The sequence below is a fragment of the Narcine bancroftii genome, chromosome 2 (assembly GCF_036971445.1).
Source record: "Narcine bancroftii isolate sNarBan1 chromosome 2, sNarBan1.hap1, whole genome shotgun sequence".
NCBI classification, from domain to species: domain Eukaryota; kingdom Metazoa; phylum Chordata; class Chondrichthyes; order Torpediniformes; family Narcinidae; genus Narcine; species Narcine bancroftii.
The window spans coordinates 11,629,603-11,657,351 of NC_091470.1; the positions used below are offsets into that span (position 1 = coordinate 11,629,603).

At 47.8% G+C, this 27,749-nt stretch overlaps 2 protein-coding genes across 8 annotated transcripts in view; one reads left to right on the forward strand and one right to left on the reverse strand.

Annotated features, from left to right (window-relative positions):
• ttll5 (tubulin tyrosine ligase-like family, member 5) overlaps positions 1-27,749 on the forward strand; it is a 1,011,501-nt gene that overhangs the window by 952,739 nt on the left and 31,013 nt on the right. For 4 of the 7 annotated variants that reach the window (XM_069915842.1, XM_069915845.1, XM_069915840.1 and 1 more), the window contains exon 30: positions 19,023-19,149. The exons of 1 other annotated variant lie outside the window; for it this stretch is intronic. In XM_069915842.1, the coding sequence (XP_069771943.1) occupies positions 19,023-19,149 (127 nt within the window). Of the gene's footprint in view, positions 1-19,022; positions 19,178-27,749 lie in introns of all 7 variants that reach the window. 2 more of the 7 variants (XM_069915843.1, XM_069915844.1) reach the window with 1 other exon arrangement.
• Positions 7,691-25,840, reverse strand: LOC138753189 (uncharacterized). Its single transcript, XM_069915847.1, has 2 exons — positions 25,752-25,840; positions 7,691-8,869 (listed from the first exon to the last, which is right to left on the reverse strand). The coding sequence occupies exon 2, from the start codon at positions 8,644-8,646 to the stop codon at positions 8,011-8,013; it is 636 nt and encodes a 211-aa protein (XP_069771948.1). The 5' UTR covers positions 8,647-8,869; positions 25,752-25,840; the 3' UTR covers positions 7,691-8,010.

Here is a 27,749-nt window from a genome sequence, read left to right on the forward strand (position 1 = left end):
CTACTGCTCATCATCAGGCTGAGGAATTCAGCTCGTCGTTGAGTGGGAAGCAGACCTACAGCCAACCTAAAAAAGTTAATTTAATACAGGAAGAAATGGAAGAGGAGCTGGAACATTATCTGGAGGAGAAAGACAGTCAACTTTTATTAGCTACAGCCAAAGTAGAAGGTACCCCTACAGCTTTAAAATTACCTTCACCCTATAAATCTCCCAGTACAATAAGCTCTACGCCCGCTTATGATGTGATGGTAGAAACAATAACTAAGCAGAATGAGAGTTTGATGGACTATATGTCTACCAGTTTTCAAAATGTTGATCAACATCTTACTGATATTAGACTTAAAATTACGGATATGTCTGGTGAGATTGCTTCAATGAAGGTGGATGTTGACAAGTGTCTGACAGCAGTGGATGTGGTTGAAAATAAAATTAAAAGTGTAGAAGACAGTGAATCAAGTTGAAGGAGCGGTGGCTGGATGGCAAATGGAGAAGAATTTTTTTACAGAAGATGGATTCATTAGAAAATCTAAGTCAGCGAAATAATATAAAAATAATGGGGTTGCCAGAGGGTTTTGAGGGAGGAAATCCTATGAAATCTTTTAAAGACTGGATCGTTGAAATGTTTGGTCTAGAGTATTTTCCAGAGGGTTTGGAGCTAGAAAGGGCTCATCGTGCGTTAAGGAAGAAACAGTTACCGAGTCAACCACCTCCAGCTGTTTTGGTATCAAGATGGTGAGGCGATTTTACATGCAGTAGTCCTTCAGGCTGGTATGAACGGTCCAATGGTAATTCAGAATAGTAATTTGTTATGAGATGGAAGGAGTTTAATGTTGCTAAAGCAGTTTTATAGAAGAAAGGGTGCAAGTCTACTTTTAGATAACCAGCAATTTAAAAAATATTTTATGGGCAGTATCAATCTCAATTGTTTGAAAATCCACAGGCTGCATTGACCTTTGCTAATTCTTTACCAGATTCTAAATAGATACAGGATTTTTCTTTGAAACCGTTGGTGGTTTTGAACAAAGCCGGAAATGGGAAAGGTGAAAAGCAATTGGAAGTTGAACAACTGATGGATTTTCAAGAAGGTCTAAAATCACTGAAATGGACCTCCTGCTAGCTCACATCCCTGCAGTTTTAATGCTGAGCTGAATCAACAATAAGTATTCTTCTGCTCTACAGGAGCCACGTGGAGTAGAAATGCTTCGCAAGAATGTTGTATTTTTTTCTTCCTTTGCAAAGGAGTTCATTTCAGTTGGAACGTAGAACATTCCAGCACAGTTCAGGCCCTTCAGCCCACAATGATGTGCCAACTTGTACAAAACCTTCTCCACAACAATCTCGTGTGTCTAAGAGTCTATTGAATGACCCCATTGTACTAGTCTCCACCACATCCCTGGTAATGCATTCCACGCACCCACCACTCTCTGTGTAAATAAAAAATTACCTCTAACATCTCCCCCAAACTTTCCTCCATTCACCTTAAACAGATGTCCTCTGGTATTTGCCATTGTCACCCTGAGGAAACAGCTGGCTCTCTACCCTATCTGTGCCATTCATAATCTGAGCTCTCTCAACCTTGCTTCATAAGTCATGTTCCCCAAACCAAGCAGCATCCTGGTAAATCTCCTCCGCAACCTCTCCAAAGAATCCACGTCCTTCCTGTCATGAGGTGACCTGAATTGAACGCAATACACCAAGTGTAGCCTAACCAGAGTTTTATAGAGCTGCAACATAACCTTATGACTGTTGAACTCAATCTCCTGCCTAATGAAGGCCAGCACACCATACCCTTCTTAACCACTCTATCAACTTGCATGGTAACCTTGAGGTATCTTCTTTACCTTTACCTCTAGCTCATTAGTTTGTTCTACATTAACCTCACATTCATCAAGGTCCCTCTCCCTGATGAACACAGAAGCAGTCTTCATTTTGGACCTCCTCTGCCTGCAGGCATGTTTCTAGAAGCAGTCTTCATTTTGGACCTCCTCTGCCTACAGGCATGTTTCTTTCCCCCTTTGTACCTAATTGTTCCTACCCACACTCTCGTAATTTTTTTGTTTGTCACGTTCATGTAGAAAACCTTGGGGTTTCCTTTCATGTCCCCTTCTAGCTCTCCTAAATTCTTTTTGTTTTTCCCTTGTCAACCATGGCTTCTTTACCATCTTTTCCCTGTCTCAGTGGAACAAAACGATCCAGAACGCTGTGCATGTGGTCCCCAAATACCCTCCACATTTCTGCTGTGCATTTCCCTGAGAACATCTGTTCCCAATGAACTCTCTCTAGTTTCTGCCTAATCCGTTTGTAATTATCCCTTCCTCAGTTAAATAACATTTTGTCCATTCCTACCCTGGTCTATAGCTGTGCTAAAGTTCAGGGAGTGTGGTCACTGTCATCGAAATTCTCCCCACCGAGAGGTCCGCCACCCGGCCAGGTTCATTACCCAATACTAAATACAGTTTGTAACATGATCGATGGGACTCGGAGACTCGGAAACACGCTTTTATTAACTTACAACTAATGGCCGGCATTTACAGAAGTCTTCAGGTGAATCTGGGGCAAGGCGGGAAAACAGGGTTATCGGCACCGACGGGGGGACGGAGCCAAGAGGACGGGTCAGCCATCTACTCTACATACAGACAGTGAATTCCAGTTCACTGCACCAATACAGCCTCTCCTCTAGTCAGCTGGTCCACATACAGTGTCAAGAATCCTTCTTGGACACACCTGACAAATTCTGCCCCACTTATTCCTTGCAGTAAGGAGGTGCCAGTCAATATTAGGGAAGTTGAAGTCTCCCATAACAACAACCCTGCTTTTTTGCACCATTCCAAAATCTGCTGAGATTCTCCAAGATTGTGTTTTTACTTCAACCACAGTGTCTGCAGATCGTGGAACAAGTGAGACTGACCACGAACGTGCCATTAAATCTTCCGCGTACCAAAGTCATGAATGAAAGTTTCAGAAACTGAGCAATGACCCATTCTGGGCAATGGGACTGGTATGAGAGCGGAACTCTGTGCCTTTGGGGAAGGGGCTTGGAGAAGACAGCTCACTCGCATGTGATGCTCCATGAATCGTATCCAATCCTTTTGTCCAGGGAACTATAAACGTGGTGAAATGATTGTGGAGAAGAGCATGTTTCTTGGTAACAGCAAAGCTGGTGTTAATTAGCCTTGTGGGCAGCTGTAAGCAGAGGCCTCCTTTCCAACAACCCACAACTCACTTCTGGTGTCGTGTGGAGGAGCGAGCTCAGGGTGAATGCTTCTCAGAAATTCATAACAGTTGTTAAAAATGGGAAGTGGTATCTTCTGCACACACATTTCTTTGGCTCCCCGGCCAGGCAGCACGAAGCAGGAGTGAACAGGGGCAGCCTTGGTGTCTCTTCTTAGTGAAATACAGGAACAATGCTGCACTGTCAGAGCAGGGAGAGCCAGCTCCTCAGGGCTGAGTAGGCCCCAGTCTGACCCCTCCTACACTAACAGGCAGAGAAAGAGAGCAGGCTTTATCTGCGCAGGCCATGATCTCCCACGGACATCTATTACAAGCCTCCTGTCCCTCGCAGCTCCCTGGGTTGCACTTCTTCCCATCGTATCCCATGAACGGACACCACCCATTCTCCCACTTCCTCCACCTCTGCCACATCTGTTGCCAGGATGAGGCCTTCCATTCCAGGCCATCTGAAATATCCTCTTTTGTGTTTTTCAGCTGTGGATTCCTCCTGACTGTCTTTGCCCAGATTCTTTCCACCTTTACATATATATTTAATCTTTTTAACCTTATCTTAGTGTCAGTAGTGGACCTGACATAAACATTGACTGGCCATTACTACCCACTGATGCAGTCTGACCTGCTTAAGTTCCTCCAGGAATTCTTTGTTTGCTCAAGATTGCAGAATCTGCAGTTTCACTCTTGGCAAGGAAATTAATTAGGTCATTACTGTGTGAATCAAGGGGGTCATTGTCTGCAAGGGCAACATTTACTGCGACGAGCTGGACATCAGGAACAGTGCTAACACTTCGAATGTGTGCCAAGCCGTCTGAGAACCAGCACATTGGAGGGCTGGGAGTCACATACACGTTAGACCATGGAAGAGTGGGCAAGATGTCAATCAGCTGAAAAGTTGGGCAGAGCAGTGGCAACAAGAATTCAAGCTTGAGAACAGAGATGAGTCAGGTGGGAAGTTGGGGCTAATACTGTACTCAAAGTGAGCAAGTGTACTGGACGGGATAAGCAGGAGTACGCAAAGAGAGTGGTTTAATCTGCATTTATTTCAGTGTAAGCCGTCTAAAACTTCAGGCAGGTGGGCTGAGAGTGTGGATTGGCTCGGGACACAGGGATAGTATAACAGAGCTGAGAGAGGGGCAGGACTGGCAGCTCAGTGTTTCAGGATACAGATGCAACAGGAGCGAAAGAGGGTCAGGTGAGAGGAATGATGGGGGAAGATGTAACAGGGTTTAGTGAGGGATCTCCTTGGGAGATCATCCAGTGACACTGTATGGGGATAACTCGGAAACAGCAAGAGAATTATCACTTTGATGGGGCTGTAGTATCGGCCACCAAATAGTCAACAGGAACTATAGGAGCAGGTATGCAGGGGATGACAGATGGCTATAAAAGTAATAGGGGCAGTATTACTGGGAGACAAACTTCCCGAATATTGATGGGAGCTCCCATGGTCTAAGTGGAATGAACAGGGAGGCATTTGTTCAGTGTGCCCAAGAGAGCTTCTTCAGTACTGAAGATTCTCCAAGAGAGAAGCAACATGAAACCCCCTCACAGGGCAAGTGGCGGAAGTGATAGCGGGGAGCACTTTGGGTCCAGTGAGAAGATCTCCATCAGTTTTAAACTAGTTCTGGACAAAACTGGGATAATCCCGTCTCCACATTGTTCTACATGGCTGCCTGACTCCGTCAAGTCTCCACATTATCCCACACAGTCGCCTGACTCCGTCCCGTCTCCACATTGTTCCGCACGGCCGCCTGTGAATTGGGACAAGGCTGATTTTGGGACGAAGGCAGAGGCTTGTAGGGTTGAGTGGGAGAGGATGTCTGCAAGTCAGAGGATGGCTGGAAAGTAGGGTGTTGGTAATGGTGAGGTAGCAAGAGTTCAGGCACTGCATGTTCCTATCTGGGTGAAGGACAAGCCTGGTAAGGTTAAGGAACCCCAGGTTTATGAGGGAATATTGAGGCACAGGTCAGGGATAATAACGTAATGACATAAGGAATAAAAGTATGAGTTGGCCATCTGGCCTGTCGATTCTGTTCCGCCGTTCAATATACCGGTTGATCTAGATGTGGACTCAGCTCCAGCAATGCACCTTTTCCCCATAACCCTTAAATCCACCATGCAAAAATCTATCTAACTTAAATATGAGCGGAGCAGAATTGGGCCATTTGGTTCATCGAGAGCTCCACCATCTGCATTCTTTCTTTCAACCCCACTTTCCTGCCTTCATCCCATGTCCTTTGACGCACCTCCCTTACCAGTCAATAACCTATTGAAGTCTGGCTTAAATCTCCCCAAAGACTGTCTCCACAGTCATTTGTGGCCACCTGACTCCGTCCCGTCTCCGCATTGTTCCACACGTTGCCTGTCTCCATCCCATCGCCACATTGTTCCACCCGTTGCCTGTCTCCGTCCCGTCTCCGCATTGTTTCACACATTGCCTGGCTCCGTCCCATTTCCACATTGTTCCACATGGCCGCCTGTCTCCGTCCGTCTCCGCATAGTTCCACATGGCCACCTGTCTCCGTCCCTTCTTTGCATTGTTCCACACGGCCACCTGTCTTTGTCCTTTCTCCGCATTGTTCCACCCGGCCACCTGTCTCCGTCCCATCTCTGCATTGTTCCACATGTTGCCTGTCTACGTCCCGTCTCCGCATTGTTCCACACGGCCACCTGTCTCCATCCCGTCTCCGCATTATCCCACACGGCCACCAATCTCCGTCCAGTCTCCACATTATCCCGCACGTTGCCTGCCTCCTTTCCATTCTCACCTTGTCCCACGCAGCTGCTTGTCTCCATCCCGTGTACCGCATTTCCCCACACGGTTGCCTGTCTCTGTCCCATAGACACACTGAACTGTGGTCCAGCACTCACCAAGCTGTCTGTGTGGCAGATGCAGTGCAATTAACATTTTTGTGGTGTCATTCCAACCTGTAATGGAAAATTGGAGGCTCCGGATAGCAGATTCCTGTAGCCTGGGTCACAGGTTTTCTTTGATTTAATATGTTTTGACATTTATTTTTCTGTGAACATAGTTTCTTATGTTATAACAGGATGGGAAAACCCACAGGCATTAAGCAGCAACTTGGCCTTTTAATTTTGGAAAATTAATCACTGAAATAATAATCTGAGGTAGAACAATTTGTTGCTTAGGATTTAGTCCCTCACAGGATCATTCCGTCTGGCTTTGTTATCGCCACAGCATTCTCAACCCCAGACCATGCACTGTAGCCTGCACCAGCACACATACACACACGCAGGCACACACATGTAGACACGCACAGATGCATGTAGACACACAAACTCACACACACTTGAAGACACATGCACACACTCTCCTAGATACACGCACACAAGCCCACGCATACATATGCACAGGCATGCCTCCCCCCGTGCACACACGCTCGCACGCACACGCTGTAATCTGTTCAACCCTATGCTCATGCAGACACGTCATGTTCACTGTTCCACAACAAACACAGGCCCACACTATAAAACCACACATGTCCACACAGACTTGTATCATAGACACATGTAAACCCAAACTGCAACCCAAAATGACCCTTAGACACAATCCTATTTCATGTTTCCTGACAACATAGGCCGTTCACCAGAATGATGCCCCCGCTCATTTTCTCTACAATCTACCATCAGTTCTCCCCCTCACCTACACATTTAAACCATGTACAACAGCTAATTCACTTACTGACATATGCCTTGTGAGGAAAGAGTTGCAGGGGGAGCCCACGCAGTTATGAAGAACCTGCAGACTCCACACAGACAGCTCTGGAGCCAGGAATGAACCCAGTGCCAGCTGCAGCACTGTGCTCCCCTCACAACCACGCATTGGGAATGGAACGCATGTCCCGCACCCAGACAGCACGTTGTGTAACAGCTAGTATACAAATGCACAAGTACACACACATGCATGCAGTCTACACTGCAAGCCCCCCACGCAAGCGGACAGACTGCACACCACAAGTGTACACACTGTGACTTCTGGAACCACATGCATATATTTATTTCACACTATCGCCCCCTCTGATCTCCTGCTCCCTCCCTGTGCCTCACACACCATGGAGTCTCACCCATGCACATATTGGCTCCTCTTGATCTGTGAGCTTTGTGAATTGAGGAAGGGTGTTGCGTACTGGTGCATGCAGAGTGAAAACTGAACATCGCAGTTTTGTCTCTGATGGATAATGATAGACAGCCGTCAATCCTGGGCTTCAACAAGCTGCCCTTCCCATGTTTGGAACAGTCAGGGAATCTGTGGCATTTCTGCTATCCTCCCACACCATATCTCCAAAGGCAGCAAACACTGAGGAAAAGTAGATGCGTCCCCTCCTGTGAATGCCGCTCCCAAAACATTCTACATTGGGAAAATGCAGTGTGCCTGAAAACGGAATATTCCCAATTAACCCTTTATAGTCAATCATCTTTTCTACCTTAAGTGGGAAGCAGGCCAGGATTACCACCCATTTCAGAACTAATCAAGGGTGCTTCACTCAGTTTAACTTTGTCCAGTAAACTCATGCAGTTTGATTTTAATGGGTCTTGTCGCATTACTGGCAATATGTTTTGAGTCAAAGTTCAGATTTATTGTCAGAGAACATATAAAGTGGATGGTCACCTTGTTGTGGTGGAGAAGCTTGTGTGGTCCTGAGATCCCAAGAGCAATGCCATCTGGAGTGATGCTCCTGGTAGGGCCACCTATGGCGGTAAGATCAAAGGTGAGGTCCCTGACAAAGAACAATTCAACAATGGTGGAACAGGTGGAGAAAGTTACTCTGAACTCAACGGCTGTGAAGGCGGACGAAGGCTGCAACAAATCCAACGGCTGTGAAGGCGGACGAAGGCTGCAACAAATCCAACGGCTGTGAAGGCGGACGAAGGCTGCAACAAATCCAACGGCTGTGAAGACGGGCGAAGGCTGCAACAAATCCAACGGCTGTGAAGGCGGACGAAGGCTGCAACAAATCCAACGGCTGTGAAGGCGGACGAAGGCTGCAACAAATCCAACGGCTGTGAAGGCGGACGAAGGCTGCAACAAATCCAACGGCTGTGAAGACGGGCGAAGGCTGCAACAAATCCAATGGCTGTGAAGGCGGACGAAGGCTGCAACAAATCCAATGGCTGTGAAGGCGGACGAAGGCTGCAACAAAGCCAACGGCTGTGAAGGCGGACGAAGGCTGCAACAAATCCAACGGCTGTGAAGGCGGACGAAGGCTGCAACAAAGCCAACGGCTGTGAAGGCGGACGAAGGCTGCAACAAATCCAACGGCTGTTAAGACGGACGAAGGCTGCAACAAATCCAACGGCTGTGAAGGCGGACAAAGGCTGCAACAAAGCCAACGGCTGTGAAGGCGGACGAAGGCTGCAACAAATCCAGCAGCCCCAACCGTGTGGTTTCCAGGCCATTGGAACTAGTTGGTCGATTTGTGGAGTATCGTGTGTTTCTTGGAGTGAAACATCAAGTCCACATTAAACAAATCCACACGCAGCCGTCCTCACTCAGTGGATCAGCAGAAAACAAAGGTCGTCATCCTCGACCCTGAGGGATAGACAGGTCGACAACGATGCCGATATGTAACCCTGAGATTCTTTTCTCCGTTGGCGACCAGGAACAATCTGTGTAAACAAACTGCGCAAATGCAGATGTAAATATAAATGTAGAGTCATAAATAACAAGCATAATTGTCCATTAAGGAGCCTCTAAAAGAGTATAGTTATCCCAAATTGTTCATGAATCTGATAGTTATGGGGTAGTAAATATTCCTGAACCTGGAGGAAGAACAGTCCTGAACTGGGTGGGGTGGATACTTGATCAATCCTGTTGCTCTCCACTGGCATATGTAGCATTCCGTGGAGTTATGCTCGATGGTGGGGAGGGTCTTGTGTCTGATGTCCTGGGCTGTGTCCACTATCTTTTGCAGGGCTTTCTGCTCAGAGGTTTTGATGCCCCCAGACCAGACCATGATGGAGCTGGTCAGGACACTTTCCACCACACAACTGTGGATGTCTGCCAAGATTTCTAATGTCAGATCAAACCTCCGCAGACAGCGGAGGAAGTAGAGGTGCTGTCATGTTTTCTTTGTCATAACAATTGTATGTTGGGTCCAGGACAAGTACTCTAGGAATTTGAATTTGTTCACCCTTTCCCCTTCTGATGCCCAAATGATCACTGGATCATACACCTCTGGTTTTCCATTCCTAAAGTCTACATTCAGCTGCTTGATGCTGGTGACGTTGAGTGAGAGGTTGCTGTTACTACACCGTTCAGCCAACTTTTCCAAATCCCTCCTGTATGCTGACTAACAGCCCCCTTTTCTACAGCCCATCTCTGTGGTATCGTCAGCAAACTTGTATATGGGTTTTGTCATTCCGAACCACACGGTGATAGGTGTAAGGTGAGTAGAGTCCAGTAGAACACAGCTTGTGGTGCTCCGATACTGATGGAGAGGAGATGTTATTGACAATCCACGCTGACTGGGGTCTGGACGTGAACAAATCCAGTCAACAGCCCAGTACACTGAACTAATTGTACAAACCTAGACATTTCCGTCACTCTTACCCCTACAACCTCGAGGATGGTGACAGCTTCATTCTTTTATATTCTTTAAAATATTATTCACAGCACAACAGAAGCTGATTCTGGGCATTTAAACTCATGCCGCCCAAATTAACCTACAACCCTGTACATTTTGAGGGTGGGAGGAAACCGGACCCCTCGGGGAAAAGCCGTGCAGACGCAGGGAGATGTACAGACTCCTTACAGATAGTACCGGATTCGAACCCTGGTCACTAGCACTGTAGCAGCGTTGAGCCGCCCCTTCTGCCATCATTCATGCATCCAAGCTGCAGGCCTTTATCAGGTCACTACCTGGCATGCATAGAGACCTGTTTGTTAATGTAGAGACTGCTGTGTGACCATGGGCCCCTGTCCGTGCCCACAGAGCCTGCCCCTGCTCATGAACCCCTGTCCCTGCCCACAGGGCCTACCCCTGCTCATGGGCCCCTGTGTCTGCCCCTAAGGCCTCTGTCCCTGCCCATGGGCCCCCTGTCCCTGCCAATAAGGACCCTGTCCCTGCCCATGGGCTGCACTTGATCAGAAAGCTAAAACTGCATTAGGAAATGCGGTGGGGAGTACCTGTAGTGAGTGGGTGGGGATGTCTGTGGGTGCAGGTGGGGGGCTTCCTTGGTGTGAATGGGGGTGTCTGTGGGTGCAGGTAGGGGTGTTTGTGGTGTATGGTGGGGGTACTGGAGCTGTGTCACTGCGCTTCATTTGTGTATGGGCCACCTCCAGCCACCCACTGCCCTGGCAGCAGATGGCATTGCCCACACTGGTGAACCTTTAAAATCAAGGCTGGGTGTGAAGAGCTGGCATTCCCACGGTGCAGAGTTAGCAGGGAGATGGAAGGCTGGGATCCTGGAACGATTGGAATGTGGATAGGGAACTGCAGGGGACTGAGAGCCTTGTGGTTCACCAGGCATTATGCCAAGGCATCACATTCAGCTTAGAACCCTGTCCTACTGCTTCACTGTCTGTGTCTCCCTGGGGAGATGAGGGGTGTGGGGCAGGCCGTGGCGGTCAGCCTAGGCCAGACCCACCGGCAGCAGATACGTGGGCAGCAGGAGGGTGATGAGCTGCCACATACCAACTGGTCATGTGTCCACTGAAGGCTGCTCAGGGAAACTGGTTAAACCACAGCATTTCCAGGGAGCAATTGGAGATCATTTTTTGGAACGGCTGACAGGAAATTCCACAAAACAAAAAGATTATGTTTCCACGAATTGGGTATTTGGGAACATGGCTGAAGTTTGGAAAAATAAATCCTGGCTCACGAAAAGGGCTACAGGTTGAAAGTTCATCTCTTGTGAGCCTTGAGCCTCCTGTCACTGGGTCCTGATGTTGGTTGTGCACTGCTGCAGGGAGGGTGGCTCAGAGAGTAGTCCACTGACACACCCACTGATCCACACACAATCCCAGAGCTCATCCCTCACAGACACACTGATCCACGCACACACTCACAACTCATCTCCCGCACACTCACCAATTCACACATATCCCCACAACTCATCTCTCACACACTCACTGATCCACACACACCCTCACAACTCATCTCCCAAACACTCACCAATCCACACACACCCTCACAACTCATCTCTCACACACTCACTGATCCACACACAATTCCAGAGCTCATCCTTCGCACACTCTCTGATCCACATACAGCCCCACAGCTCATCTCTCATCTACTCACTGATCCACACACATCCTCACAACTCATGTCCCGCACACTCACCAATCCACACACACCCTCACAACTCATCTCCCAAACACTCACCGATCCACACACAGCCCCACAACTCATCTCTCACACACCCACAACTCGTCTCACACACGCTCTCCGATCCACACACAAGGCGCACAGCTTATCTCTCTCACTGATCCACACACAGGTGCATGGTTCATCTCTCGCACACTCACTGATCCACACAGCCTTATGGCTCATCTCTTGCACCCTCACTGATCTACAACAGTCCCACAGCTCATCTCTCTCCCACACTCACATGCGTATATACATACACACACACACACCAGATTTCTCTCACACGTCAACGTATAAACACCTACCTCTCTCTCACATGCACACACATCTCTCACATACTCGCATGAACGACTGTCACACCTTCACATATGCACATACGCAATTACCACGTCACCAACCATAATGTGAATATAAACTAATTCCCATCCACCTCCACTTGATCCATTTTCCTTCATCTTCTGCCTGTTTGTGCATCTCAAACCTCGTATCTGCTTCCACTCCTCCAGACATCCTGCTCCAGGCACCCACCACACTGTGTGTGAAACAAAAACCTCCTTTAAACTTTCCCACTCTAACCTTAAAGCTATGCCCTGTAGATTTTGAAATTTTAGAACAAAAGGCTCTGACTGTCTTCCCTATCAATGGCTCGTGATATTGCAAACCTATCAGGTCTCCCTTCAGCCTCTGACACTCCAAGTTTGTCCGGCCTTCTCATAGCTCATCCACTTGAATCCAGGCAGCATCCTGGTAAACCTCTTCTGTCCCCTTTCCAAATCCTCCACGTAATGGGGTGACCAGAATTGTACACAATACTCTAAATAGAGCCTCGCGTTTTTTAGAGGTGCAATATGTGGGCGCGGTACGACAACACCATCTACAAATTTGCCGAGGATACCACAGTAGTGGCTGTAAAAAAAGGGGCAATGAGTCAGATTACAGGAGGGAGATTGAAAACTTTGCTGAGTGTGGTGTAGTAACAACAGCCTTGCACTCAATGTCACCAAAACCAAGGAGCTGATTGTAAACTTCAGGAAGAGAAAACCAGAGAGATCATTGGTAGATCAGAGGTGGAGAGGATGAGAAAATTTTAAATCTTGGGAGTTACTATCCCCCAGGAACTTTCCTGATGTTCCTGATGTCATCGTGAGGAGTTTTCCGAGGTATGGTATGGCATCGGAAACCTTGGCAAACTTACACAGATGTCTAGTGGAAAGTGTGCTGACCGACTGCATTACTGTCTGGTATGGGGACACCAACACCTCCAAGTGTAAACCGCTGCAAAATGTAATGGACGCAGCCCAGGACATCACAGTCGAGAACATCTACAGAGAACGCTGCCGTCGGAGAGCAGCAGCAATCACCAAGGATCCACACCACCCAGCACACGCTCTGTTCTCGCTGCTGCCATCAGGAAAGAGGTATTGGTGCCACAAGACTCGCAACCCCAGGTTCAGGAACAGCTGCTACCCCTCCACCGTCAGACTCCTCAACGACAAACTCAATCATGGACTCGTTTAAGAATTCTTACTTTGCACACTATTTATTACTGAATAATTTGTCTCTGAATTACAGAGTCAGTTTATATGCATACATATATTTTTCTTGAATTATTTTTCTGAGTTCCTCCATCAGCCAGCTCCCCACCGTGACTCCAAGCCCCCCCACATCTCCATCGGGCACACAAAACTCAAAACGGTCAACCAGTTTACCTATCTCGGCTGCACCATTTCATCGGATGCAAGGATCGACAACGAGATAGACAACAGACTCGCCAAGGCAAATAGCGCCTTTGGAAGACTACACAAAAGAGTCTGGAAAAACAACCAACTGAAAAACCTCACAAAGATTAGCGTATACAGAGCCATGGTCATACCCACACTCCTGTTCAGCTCCGAATCATGGGTCCTCTACCGGCATCACCTACGGCTCCTAGAACGCTTCCACCAGCGTTCTCTCCACTCCATCCTCAACATTCATTGGAGCGACTTCATCTCCAACATCGAAGTACTAGAGATGGCAGAGGTCGACAGCATCGATTCCACGCTGCTGAAGATCAAACTGCGCTAGGTAGGTCACGTCTCCAGAATGGAGGACCATCGCCTTCCCAAGATCGTGTTATATGGCGAGCTCTCCACTGGCCACCGAGACAGAGGTGCACCAAAGAAGAGGTACAAGGACTGCCTAAAGAAAGCTCTTGGTGCCTGCCACATTGACCACCGCCAGTGGGATGATATCGCCTCCAACCGTGCATCTTGGCGCCTCACAGTTTGGCGGGCAGCAACCTCCTTTGAAGAAGACCGCAGAGCCCACCTCACTGTCAAAAGACAAAGGAGGAGAAACCCAACACCCAACCCCAACCCACCAATTTTACCTTGTAACCGCTGCAACCGTGTCTGCCTGTCCTGCATCGGACTTGACAGCCACAAACGAGCCTGCAGCTGACGTGGACTTTTACCCCCTCCATAAATCTTCGTCCGCGAAGCCGAGCCAAAGAAAGAAGAAAAAAAGACATATTTTTCTTGAATACAGTTTACACTACCTATAAGTAGTAATTCTGCCTGGCCCGCAGGAAAAAGAATCTCAGGGTTGTATGTGATGTCATGTATGTACTCTGACAAGGAAATTTGTGAAGATGATTCAACTCCTCCATGACAGAATGGCAGGACAGGTCCTCTGCAATGGAGAATATTCAGCTGCATTTGCCATTTCTGCTGGGGTGAAGCAGGGCTGTGTACGAGCCCCAGTCTTGCTCAATCTGTTCTTCACCTGCAAATTGTCACGTGCTGTCCAAGGTCTGGAGGAGGGGGCAGTGCACATCAGGTACCAACTGGACGGCTTTCTCTTTGACCTTCGCTGCTTGAACACATAGACGAAGTGCCTCGACACATTCATTCAAGAAACCCTTTTTGCTCCTGACTGTGCTCTTGGTGCAGAAAGATAGTGATCGACAGTTAATGTTGAACAAATTCTCCGACACAGCTACGCTCTTTGCCCTGAACATCAACCTGGACAAGAGTGAGGTTCTCCATCAATCCGTGCCAAACATCAACACCATTGAACCAAAAATCACTGTTGACGACACCCAGCTGACAAATGTGAACCGCTTCAAAGACTTGGGGAGCATCATCTCGAGTGATGGGTCTTTGGACAAGGTAATTGATTCCAGGATCAGCAAGGTTCTGGGGAGACAGGTACCAGAGTGCTCAATCGACACAATGTCCACATCTCCACAAAGCTGGAAGTCTCCAGAGCTGTGGTCATCCCTTCTTTCCTATACGGATGTGAGACCTGGACTCTGTACCGGTGTCACATCAAACAACTGGAGAAATTCCACATGCACGCCCTCCGTTCCATCTTTGGCATCCATTGGCAAGTCCATGTCTCCAACCTGGAGGTCTTGGATGTATGAAGTCCTCCAGCATTGAGTCCCTGATTATCAGAGCCCAGATGCAGTGGGTGGGACACGTCATCAGAATGGACGACCACTGTTCGTCTCGCCAGCTGCTCTATAGTGAACTGAAAGCTGGAGGAGACGTCAAGGTCATCCATGCAAGTGCTATAAAGATGTTGTGTAGGAAACCCTACGCTACTGTGACATTCAGCCAAGAGAAGTAGAAGCTGTGGCCTGCTGTTCCCCTTGGCGAGCCCTGTGCGACGAAGCCCACACCAGTTTTGAAGACAGGCACCACCAAAAACTGATGGAAAAGCGAGAATAGCGTCATGAAGCAGCAGCCATGGTTACTACAACGGACTTCCAGTGCCCCCATTGGGCTAGACTCTGCGCTTCCAGTCTGGGACTGCAAATTCACTTTCGTACCACAGAGAAACTGCGCAACAATGTGTGTTCTTCGAACCAAAGGATGACCAATATTTCCTCAATGACCTGCCCAATGAAATAGGCACCACACATCTTCTTTACCATCCTATCTATCTGTGAGGCCACTTTCAATGAGTGATGGGCCTGGGCCTCAGATCCCTCTGCACATCAGTGTTTTTTAGTGTCCTGCCATTAACTGTATACGTTCCCCTTACATTTGACCTCCCAAAATGCACACCTCACACTTGTCCAGATTAAACTCTACCTGTCATTTCTTTGCCTGTATCTGTACCTGATCTATATCTTACTGTATTCGTCAACAACCTTCCTCACTGTCCACGCCACCAACTTTGTGTAATCAAAAACATTTATCCCTGCCACAAACAGCGAGGGTCCCAATGCTAATCCCTGCAGAGCACCACCGGTCCCAGACCTCCAGGCAGAATATTTCTCCTTCACCACTCCTCTGTGTGGTTAGGAGACATTTAGTCAGGCAATCATGTTTGGTAAGGCTCTGTGGGGAGATAGGATTAGTCCAGATGGGCAGAACAGTGGTGGGCAGTGGACTCTGAACGCCAATGGGTGATAAGATTTCCAGCAGATTATAGAGTGCAGTCTTCACAGCGAGAAATTGTGGAACATTTATTTCCCCATATGATCAGGAGCCTTTAGGGCTGCCTAATTTACCAAAAAACAGTAATTATCAACAGGGTTGGTGGGGGGGGGGGGGGGGGGGGCCATATTACAAACAGAAGAGTTTATATCTAAGGCAATTTACCATGATATTACTGACAACTTATCTGTTGTAACCTTTTCTTTTTAAACAAACAAAGTAACCGGCCCAAGGACTCCACATCAGGTTTTAATTTGGAACTTTTTCTTGAAAGGAAAGACATCAAACAATGAATGGAAAAAAAATCCTGTCTCTCCTTTAGTGCAGCGCCCCTTGCTCAAACAGCCAGTCCAGGAACTCCACATCAAAATGAAGAGGGTGGCAGGGATGGGAGCAGAGGGCACACATTCAGCCACTGAGGGCCCGGCAATGGGAAAACAAAATCTGTCCTGCTCCACATGACTGGTACTCCATGAAAGAGAGTACGCACAGAATTAGCAGCTTTCTTTTGAAATAGAGAAAGGAAACAGGGGGTCTGTTAAAGTCATAAAGAATGAATCACCTCGTAATTAGTTTGCTCTGAGCCTTGGCTGCTGTGACTCTTTGCTGCGTTAAGTTTGGCCTCAAACGCCCATTTGTTAGAACAACAGAAAGAAAGTATAAAAACCCCTCACTGCATTCCATCGACTTCACTAACTGACAGCACCTCTGGCCTTCTGCCAATCTCCTTTATGCATTCAGCTTATGTTCCACTCACCCTGACCCCATGCCAAGTCGTTCAATCTCTCTCCAATCCCATTGGACCCTCCCCTCCCAATATCCTCCCTTAACCCCTTCCCTCCTCACTCCCTTCCCCAACTCCCAGGCCTCTATTCCCTTCTCTCCCTGCATTTTCTTGCCCTTTGTCCCCTCCCTCCCTCGAACCTCCTCATGCTGCTTTGCCTCCCTCCTCTTTCTCACTGCTTTCCTCCTTGCTACAGAAACAACAAGGGAACAGAAGGGTTTTTATTCATGGTTGCTGACACAGCATCTCTGCAAGAGAGTCCAGGAACTTCAAATAACACCCATCCTCTTTGAAACTCTGATGGGAACATCCCATGATCTATACGTTGGCCTGTAAACCATTTCAGTATGTTTGGCACCAAGATCGTAGTTTTGTCCCTTCAGCAAGTTTCTTTTCCAGCCTATACACACTCTCTGTTAAAATCTCAAATGCCTTTCATTCCCCTTCCCTTGTTTGCTCTACTTTTATTTAGAACATTAATTCCAGCAAGACTTTCTTTCGCCTGGCTAGAGTTTTCTGTATCCAAGCCTGCAAAAGTGTAACAAAAGGAAACCTGAGCTCCATTGGATGGGGGGGGGGGGGTAGGAGAATATTGGCAGAGGCCCATGATGAGAGACCCCCTCCCCTTCCCTCTGCCTCACACCTTTCAGCGGAGATCACTTCTCACAATGTATAGTGGGTTCAGAGGGGCTTCACAAGGATGATTCCAGGATTGAAAGGGTTATCAAGTGAGGAGTTTGACAGCTCTTGGCCTGGACTCGTTGGAATTTAGGAGAATGAGAGGGGATGTCATTGAAACATTTTGAATGTTGAAAAGCGTGGACAGAGTCGATGTAGAAAGATTGTTTCCCATGGTAGGAGAGTCCACGACATGAGGACACAACTTTAGATTGAAGGGTATCCACTTAGAACAGAGATGCGGAGGAATTTCTTCAGCCAGAGGGAGGTGAATGTGGAATTTGTTGCCACAGGTGGTTGTGGAGGCCAGGTCATTGGGTGTATTTAAGGCAGAGATTGATAGGTTCTCGATTAGCCAGGCATCAAAGATTATGGGGAGAAGGCTGGACAGTGGGGCTGAGTGGGGAAATGGGTCAGCTCATGACAGAATGGCAGGGTAGATTCGATGGGCTGAATGGCCTATTTCTGCTCCTATGTTTATGGTCTATGGCTAGCTTCACTGTGTTAATGTTGAATTATTTATGGTCATGTGTACTGAGAGACTGTGAAAAGCTCTGTTTTGTGTGCTATTCAGGCAAGTCAATACATACTTAAGTACCCAAGATAGTGCAATGAGAGGAATATAAAAGCGTCAGAAAGGAATGTGTCATTCAAAACTAGTGCAAGGGCAAATGACAAGGCCATAAGACTCATTGCCTGTTAGTTGTAAGAAACCTGTTTCCAAACCCAATCCAAAGCATTAAATCTATAAAAAGATGATGTTAAATCTGCATTCAACGACAGGAATCAAGGGGTTCTGTGTGGTGGGAATAATGTCCTGAATTGCATCTATTTTAAATACGAGGAGTATTGCAAGAAAGGTGGACGAGCTTAGAGTGTGGATTGGTGCATGGAATTATGATATTGTGGCCATTGATGAGATTTGATTGCAGGAGGAACACAACGGGCTTCCATTATTCTGGGGTTCAATGTGGGGACAGATGAAAAGGGGAGGAGAGGCATCGCTAGTCAGGGAAAATGTCACACCAGTTCTCAGACAGGACAGACCAGAGGGCTCGCCTATATGGGTGGAGCTGAGGATTGGGAAAGGTATCACCACACTCATGAGGTTGTATAATGGACCTCCCAGTAATCAGCATGATTTGGAGGACTAAATCTGTAGAGAGATGGCAGACAGCTACAGGAAACATAACGTTGTGATAGGAGGTGATTTTAACTTCCCACATATTGACTGGGACTCCCATCCTGTAAAAAGGGTGAACTGGTTGGAGTTTGTCAAATGTGTTCAGGAAAGTTTTCTATATCGATAGAGGTCTCCAGTCAGAATATGTTCTTCAAGTTTGCATTGGCCTCACTCTGGGAATGGATGAAGACAGGTCTGTGTGGGAATGGAAAGAGGGAACAGTTGGTGTGTGAGGGGCGCAGCACAGGTCCTCAATGTTTGTCCTTTGTCTCAGTGATGGAGAGGAGGCCACATCGACGTAGTCACAGAGGTTATAGGAGGGCTGTGTCCATGTTTAGTCCTCCTGCTCCTGCTGCCTGTGAACCACCACTCTCTCTGTCTCTCTACAGCAGTCTGACGGAGCACAAGGCTGATGGTGCGTGTCCATCAATGACTGTGCAGCAGAAGCCCCCGTACAGCCTGCAGCAACATCAGCACCCCCCCCAGTCACTGGACACCGGCCGAACACGACGCCAGGTAAAGACACCTACGGCTGGAGAAAGAGGTGTGTTTCTCTGCTCATCCAGGAGGTGGAGTCGGGGCCCACAATCCAAGCACCACCACTGTACGCGGGTAGGCTGCACCAGCACCAACACAAATCCTGGCATGCACCATCGCTCCCTTATGAGTAGAGCAGTGTGAGGGCAATGGGGGTGGGGGGGCAGAAACTTGCCTCAACAGCATCCGGCCATCTGGGGACAGTCCACCTAGGAACCACGTCATTCCCAGCTCCTCTGCTGGGACTCAGGGCCGTCTTCAGCAGTAGTTTCAACATCGGACCCACGCAGTGAAGGATCATTTCTCAGTGCTCTCTCACCAAACCATAGCAAGTGCCCCAGGCAGTAAATTCATTCCTTGAGTGTTAACACAAGAGCTCACAGCTCTGCATTGTATCAGTGCAAGCGCTGATAGATAATGACTTTAATATCTCAGAAGATCTTAATTCATTTCAATATTGGAATGTTTTGAATTGTGATCATCTGTTTATTATGTGCTGGTTCCCCTAACCGGTGGATTTCCCAGAAAACCCCCGCCTTGCCAACAATGAAGACAGGTGTGAGGTCCCTTGGCCCTCAGCCTCCCTTTCCTGAAGTATATCGTAAGGTTGTCGTTCTGGTACCACCGACCAGGTTCTCCACCTCGTCTTGTATTCTGACTCCTCGTTCCCAGTCTTCAGCCAACAACAGTGGAGTCTTCAGCAAATGTATAGATTTCTTTGGAGCTGAACTTGGCCATGCAGTCATGGGTGTACAGGGAGCAGAACAGAGACTAGGTACACAGCCTTGAGGTGCGATGGTCAGCAAGGAGAAGGTGATGTTACCAATCCGCACTGATTAGGGTCTGCCAATGAGGAAATCGAGGATCCAGTTTTTAGAGGGACGGAAACAGTCCCAGATCCCTGTTTGGTCATGTTTTGCTGGTCTGATGGTGGTGACTACAGCTGAGTATTCAATAAACAGACTTACGTAAGTGTTCCTGTGGTCCAGGTGATCTAATGCAGAGTGGAGTGCCAGCGAGATGGCATCTACCATTGACCTGTTGTGACAGTAGACAGTGGATCCAGGTCTTTCTTGAGACCAGAATTGATGCTTCCTGACCAGCCTCTTGAAGCACTTCTTCATGGTAGATGTTAGTGCCAGCGGCCAATGGTCACTGAAACAGGACACCTCGATCTTGTTGGGCCCTGGAATGATGGATGCCCTTTTGAAGCAGGTGTGGACTTCAGACCACAGTAGTGAGACATTGAAAAAGTCCAAAAATCTCCTGCCAGTTGGTCTGCACAGGATTAAATGACACCATCAGGGCCAGATGCTTTTCAAGAAGTCGCCCTCCTGAAGATACAGAATTCCCTGAAAGTGGTGTCACAGGTGGACAGGGTTGTAAAGAGAGCTTTTGGTAAATTGACCTTCATAAATCAAAGTACTGAGCATAGGAGTTGGAATCTTATTATCAAGTTGTATAAGGCATTGGTGAGGCCACATTTGGAGAATTGTGTGCAGTTTTGGTCACCTAACTACAGGAAAGATATCAGTAAGATAGAAAGAGGACAGAGAAGATTTACTAGGATGTTGCCCGGACTGCAGGAACTAAGTTCCAGGGTAAAAATTAAACAGATTAGGACTTCATTCCCTGGAACCAAGAAGATTGAGGGGAAATTTGATCGCGGTATTTAAAATTATGAGGGGATAGACAGAATAAATGTAGTTAGGCTTTTACTATTAAGGGTAGGGGAGATAGAAACCAGGGGACATGGGTTAAGAATGAAAGGGGAAAAGTTTAGTAGGAACATGAAGGGAACTGCTTCGCACAGAGAGTGGTGGGAGTGTGGAATGAGCTGAAGTGGTGAATGTGGGCTCAATTTAACATTTAAGAAGAATTTGAACAGGTACATGGATGGGAGAGCTGTGGAGGGCTACGAACTAGGTACAGGTCAGTGGGACTAAGCAAAAAAATGGTTTAGCACAGACTAAAAGGGCCGAAGAGGCCTGTTTCTGTGCTGTAATGTCCTATAGTTTTATGGTTCAAAGATCATTTTTAAATACAGGGAGCAGAGTTACTCATGATTCTCCCCTTTGAAGCCAGAATAGAAGGCATTGAGCTCGTCCGGAAGAGATTTTGCCGCATAGGATGTGTTGGTATGTGCCTCCATGACACAGCTGCCAAGACTCCAGCTGAGTCTAGAATTGTCTCTGTGCATTATTGAAGGCATTCTGGAGGTTGCGTGTAAACTTCCAGATCTGGTCTTGTGGATCCCTTGGCCCCAACTGCTCTCCCTGGCTAAGATGTGTCTCTCTGTCCCCACGACTGAACCCACTGCTCCTCCACCACTCACCCACTGTGGGACTGCCCACGGAATAAGCCCTCACCCAGAAGATCTTCCTCAAGTTGGCCCTTGATCTCTGTAGCTCTGGACAGTGGCAAGGCTGTGGTTCCGTGGATGTGCGATACTGTGTTGTTGCAACACGTGCTGGTGATCTGGCTTGAGTTAGTGGACGCAGGTGTGTTGTCAGTTGGAGCTGGAATTCATTAATTCTCCTTTGGCCTGTGCAACCTTACTATTAAATAGCCACAGGATTGCTTCTCCTTAACTGAGTTAAAGTATTATACCAATCTTACGCTGGGTGCAGGCCAGGAGAGGGTGTGTGGAGGCGTTTCTGGAAACTGCTTCCCACTGGAAAAACAATGGGGGAGGGTTGCAGGAAAATCTGTTTCCACTTGACTGTTTCTGGCCGAAAATTGAATATCCTCTAGTACTGCAATCTCCACTCGCCTGATTGCAAGACGGGCAAGGTGAACGTCGACGAGAATTTGGGCAGTAAGGCCCACCCCTGGTTCTCCCTGGAGAAGGAGATGGTGCACTGTGCATTTCAGAATTCTGTCCCTGTAATGAGGAAGGAGCTCTCCAAGCCAGGCAGTGTGTGCTCATTGAAGATGGAGGTGATGGTGTTTCCATCATATTCCTTCCTCGTCCTCCTCATTGTGGTGGTCACATGGCACTGTGGCCTGCTGAGAAGGTTAGGATAGGATGTAGCCCCATTCAGCTGTGGACAGGAGAGATGCAAACAGAAGTTCTTCTTCCACTTGGTTGTGGGAAACGTGGTCAGAAAAGCACCTTCTTCAGCTTAAGTAAAGGCAACATGACTCCATTGGACTGGGCAGGTAGATGAACAGATGAGACAGGTGGTTAAGGCAACAGATGATAGTTCTTCAGTGAATCAAGGGCCACGGGAAACTGACCCAGAGAGGGAAAGAGAGTGGCAGGGCTAGCTACAGACCTCCGTCCTATCTGAGGATGATCCAACCAAGTCTCATCAACAACACTGAAGGCTGAAGATGGATTGTGGTCATATGTTCCCCTGTTCTCCCCTACGTGCACAAGAATACGTGGATCCATCCATCCATCTCCCACTTCATCTCTGGATCCAGGCAATGACCCACTGTTTCATCCCCCTGTAATGTATAACCTCGCTCTCTTTCATTAACATCCACTCACTCAACCGATCTAAGTGTATCTTCTTACACAATCAAAATATTCTCATCGCAACATGCCCTGCTGTTTATTTGTGTGCATTCCACTCTGACCTCTCTAGAATATGGATAGTTAATGATTGAGGGCCAAGTACATTCTTCCCTGGGCCATCCCACTAGTTACAACCTTCTAGCCTGAAAAGCATGCACTTATTCCAATTCGTGTCTTCTAGATGTTGACCAGTTTTTAATCCATACTAAGCACTTCCCCCATCATGTGAACTCAGTGCCCAGCTGCCTTCTGGAAATCTAAGTTAACTCTACATCACATCCTCTCTATAAACATTGATTGTTACATCCTTGAAGAACGCTAGCAAATTTGGCAAACATAGAACATTACAGCATCGTACAGGCCCTTCTGCACGTGATATTGTGTCGACCCATATATATGTACTACACAAAAAAAATCTACCTCATAACCCACCATTTTTCTTTCATCCATGTGCCTAAAATCCAAGATCAAGGAACAGAAGTAGGCCATTCGGCCCATCGAGTCTGCTCCAAGAGTCTCTTAAACGTCCCTTTTGTTCAATTCTCCTCCACTACCCTTGGCAATGCATTCCAGGCACCTCCAATTCTCTGTGTAAAAATTTAATGTCTCCTCTAAACTTCCCTCCCCTCACTTTGTACACATATCCTATGGTGTTTGCTACTCCTGCTCTGGGAAAAGGACCTGGCCGTCCACCCGATCTATTGCCATGATTTATGATTTGCCTTTTGTAAAACTGCATGATGCTTCTCTAAGTGACCCATTTATTTTTTTCCTTGATGATAGACTTCAGCATTTTTCCAACCATAGATGTTAATATAACTGGCCTCCAGTTTCCTTCTCTCGGACTCCCTCTTCTCTTTCTGTTTTGAAAAGCTTACACCAATGGTTCTGCGACCTGTGCAAGACCCGTGGGTACAGGGCACCTGGCTCCTGATGAAGTCCACCTACAGGCCCATACATTTTCCTGAAGCTCGAGATTGTTATGAGATTTTTTCTCCCATCTGTTATCTCTGGGATATTTGCAGTTATTCTCTGTGAATACTGATGCAAAGTATTAAGAATCACATTTTCTGTCATTTCCTTGTTTCCTGTTTTCAATTCCTCTGTAGTCCCAGCTACTCTCCTTTTTATATATCCACAAAAACAAGCCTCTGATTTGGTTGTTGCTTGCCAGCGTTCACTTACACTCAGTTTTTTTCCTTTCTTATTAAATGTTTTATCCTCCTGCTGCTTGGTTCCTGAGAAATGTCATTTGTTTGTGGTCTGCCACTGGCATTTTGCCACATTGTACTGAAGTCAGAAGCACAAGCCTCTGTAGGGGCTGCGATCTGGATCAAAAACAAGCTGGCCCTCAACTCAGCGGGTCATGCAGTATCCGAGGTCTGCGGTGGGGGTGGGGGTGGGGGGGGTGGAAATAGTTGATGTCTTAAGACATCAATTAGGTTTTGACCCCATTGAGTGAAGAGGGTGGGTGAAAGTGGGATGAGGCAGAATGGTAGTTTGGCACAGACAAGTTTCTGTGCTGGGGACTTGATAGAGGTGTTTAAGACTTTAAAAGGGACAGACAGAGTCAATGTGGATAGGCTTTTTCAATTAAGAGTGGGGGAGATTCAAACTAGAGGACATGGTTTAAGATTGAAGGGGGAAAATTATAAGGGGAACATGAGGGGAAATTTCTTTACGCAGAGGGTGGTGGGGATGTGGAATGAGCTTCCGGCAGATGTAGTCGAGGCGGGATCATTGGTTACATTTAAGGAAAGACTAGATAGTTACATGGAGTGGAGAGGACTAGAGGGGTATGGACCGGGTGCTGGTCAGTGGGACTAGGAGGGTGGGGATTTGTTACGGCATGGACTAGTAGGGCCGAACTGGCCTGTTCTGTACTGTAAGTGGTTATATAGTTATATGGTTTTCACTGGACCCACGGTGTCTGTGTTTTACTTTTTACTATGTTTGTCCAGCACTTTTGTATTGATATTAAGGAGTGTAATTGGGGAGGATTTGATGTCTGACAGGTCTTCATGAGGGATGAATGAACAAGCTGGAATGATACATGATGAGGTAGGGAGGGTTCAGAGGCAGTGGATTCCACTGGTGAGGGGAGAGCAGCAATGATTCACCCAGTTTACACTCACTCGTGTCTTTCAGTGCAAGATGGAGTCGACTCTCTTTCTTCCCTTCAGACACAACACTGCACTCCTCATCTCCCCAAACACCACCCATCCAAATCCCTCTGACCTTCTCATTGGCTCACTGCCACACGAATGATCCTGACACTCTCACTCTCCTCCTCCATCCCACATACGTAGACTGCTTAACTAACCCACGCTATTACCCCCACGCATCATCCCGGATATGTCATCAGCTCCACTCCCGACGATGGTAAATACGTTACCGTGACAAAGGAATCCTATCTCGGGGACATACTGTCAGAATGGGATGAGGAGTAATATCGTCTGCTCCAAGCCCAAGTCGGCGGCGCCTGTGCTTGGCAGCGGCCACAAGGGATTGCAGAGTCTGTGGGAGCAGTGGACTGGCACAAGGCCCCAGAAACGGGAGAAACCTTTCCCCTCTCCCCACCCCAGTTGAGAAGAAGAAGCAGAGGAGATGACACGAAGGACTGACAAAGGGCTCTGTGGCTGAAGGACACACCCAGACGACGAACTGTTGTCCATTCTCTCCATTACAGAGTTGTTGATGTGTAGTGGAGGGTGGTCATTCCAGATCCTCCTGAAGTCCACGATCTTCTCCTTCGTCTGGTCCACGTTGAGACTCAAGTTGTTCCTCTTGCACCATTCCATGGGATTTTCCACCTCTTCTCTGTAGGGCGGCTCATCATTGTTGGTGATGAGGCCGACGACTGTTGTAGAAAACATAGAAAATAGGTGTAGGATTAGGCCATTTGGCCCTTCAAGCCTACACCACCATTCATTTTGATCATGGCTGATCATCCACTCAGTACCCTATTCCAGCTCTCTCTCCATACCCCCTGATCCCCCTAGTCACGTACTAAATCTAACTCTCTCTTAAATATAGCTATGGAACAGGCCTCAATTACTTCCTGTGGCAGAGAATTCCATAAATTCATGTAAACTTGATGACACTGTTGGATCTGGCCATGCAGCCATGGGTCAGAGGCATGAAGGAAGATCGGAATCAAAATATGCTGAACATTATTTAGCCATTGTGATTAGGGTTCCACAGGAATCTGTCACAATGTGCAGGGCGGCCTCTCGGTTGCAATCTGGAAGGAGCAACAGCAGGGGTCTCGGGTCCACCTCTTGCCTCTGTTCCAGAAACCGATGGATGATTTATTATTCCCCTCTTTGAATCTCAGGGTCAGAGAAGCCAGAGTCCAAACCCTCAAATTAGATCAGATACTATTGACTGTCATGTAATAAAACAGAAATGAAATATCACACAAAGCCGCTGTTAGCCTGCCATAAGGCAGACGAGGATTTGCCGTGAGCATTACCCAGCCCAGTCAGCTGCTGGCATTTATACCAGGCTGCCTGCTGTTGGAGACTGGCTCGTGGGAAACAGGTATCGGAACTGAGATGCAAGAGGATGCTGCGGGCAAGGGGCTCCCAAAGGGCCCTGGACATTGAAGACTTCCTGATCGTGTCAGAGGTTCGGATCTGGAGTTCAGTTGCTGATGGATCAAACAGAAATTTGTGCAGCTGCGGGAACATGAGGCGAATCGATGGACACTCAGTGTCTCAGAAGGGATTCTCTTTTACTTCTCTTTCTCCGACTGTAAGGTTTCTCCAACATTGTAATTTTACTTGGAACAGTAAGCATTTAGTCATTATAAGTATGTATAGCTAATGGTAAGAGAGTGTTGTTGCCTGAAATGCATTGCCGGGGGTGGTGGAGAAAGTGAGTTCTTCCAGCAGATTGGTTATGCTTCAGATTCCAGCATCTACCATCTCTTGTGTGATTCTAATTATCTTTAGTATACTGTCCGGTCTACTCCCACCCTCCCATTCTCATCTGTTATTCTAGAGAAAGGCTAAAGCAAGCAATGGCAAAAAGGAGCAGGTTATTGGTGTGAGGTGGTTGCCTTAGAGCCTCAAGGACATCATTAGGTTGCTGACCTGACCAACATGAAGGAATGCTGTCCTGGCCGGTATGCTGTCCTGGCCGGTGCTGCAGAGAAATGGATCGGAGGGCAATACAAAAGACCATAACATGCAGAGAGGATCACTGGACACTCCCTCCCCCTTAATCGACATGATATACCGGGATCATTGTCTGAAGAGGCTGTGCAAAATCATTGCGGACCCTTCCACCCTGCATACAACATCTTTCAGCTGCTCCCACTGGGGAAGAGATACAGGAGGATCAGAGCCAGCGCCACCAGGCTGAGGAACAGCTTCTTCCCACAGTTCGCAATGTACAGCTGTTCACCAGGGCAGGTTGGCAGTGTGGGCACTGCACAGCTGTTCACCTTGGCAGTGTGGGCACTGTATGACTGTTCAACATGGCAGGTTGGCAGTGTGGGCACTGTACAGCTGTTCACCTTGGCAGTGTGGGCACTGTACAACTGTACACCGGGGCAGGTTTGCAGTGGGCACTGTACAGCTGTTCACCTTGGCAGTGTGGGAACTGTACAACTGTTCACCTTGGCAGTGTTGGCACTGTACAGCTGTTCACTTGGCAATGTGGGCACTGTACAACTGTTCACCAGGGCGAGTTGGCAGTGTGGGCACTGTACAGCTGTTCACCTTGGCAGTGTGGGCACTGTATGACTGTTCACCAGGGCAGGTTGGCAGTGTGGGCACTGCACAGCTGTTCACCTTGGCAGTGTGGGCACTGTACGACTGTTCACCAGGGCAGGTTGGCAGTGTGGGCACTGTACAACTGTTCACCTTGGCAGTGTTGGCACTGTACAGCTGTTCACTTGGCAGTGTGGGCACTGTACAACTGTTCACCTTGGCAGTGTGGGAACTGTACAGCTGTTCACCTTGGCAGTGTTGGCACTGTACAGCTGTTCACCTTGGCAGTGTGGGCACTGTATGACTGTTCAACATGGCAGGTTGGCAGTGTGGGCACT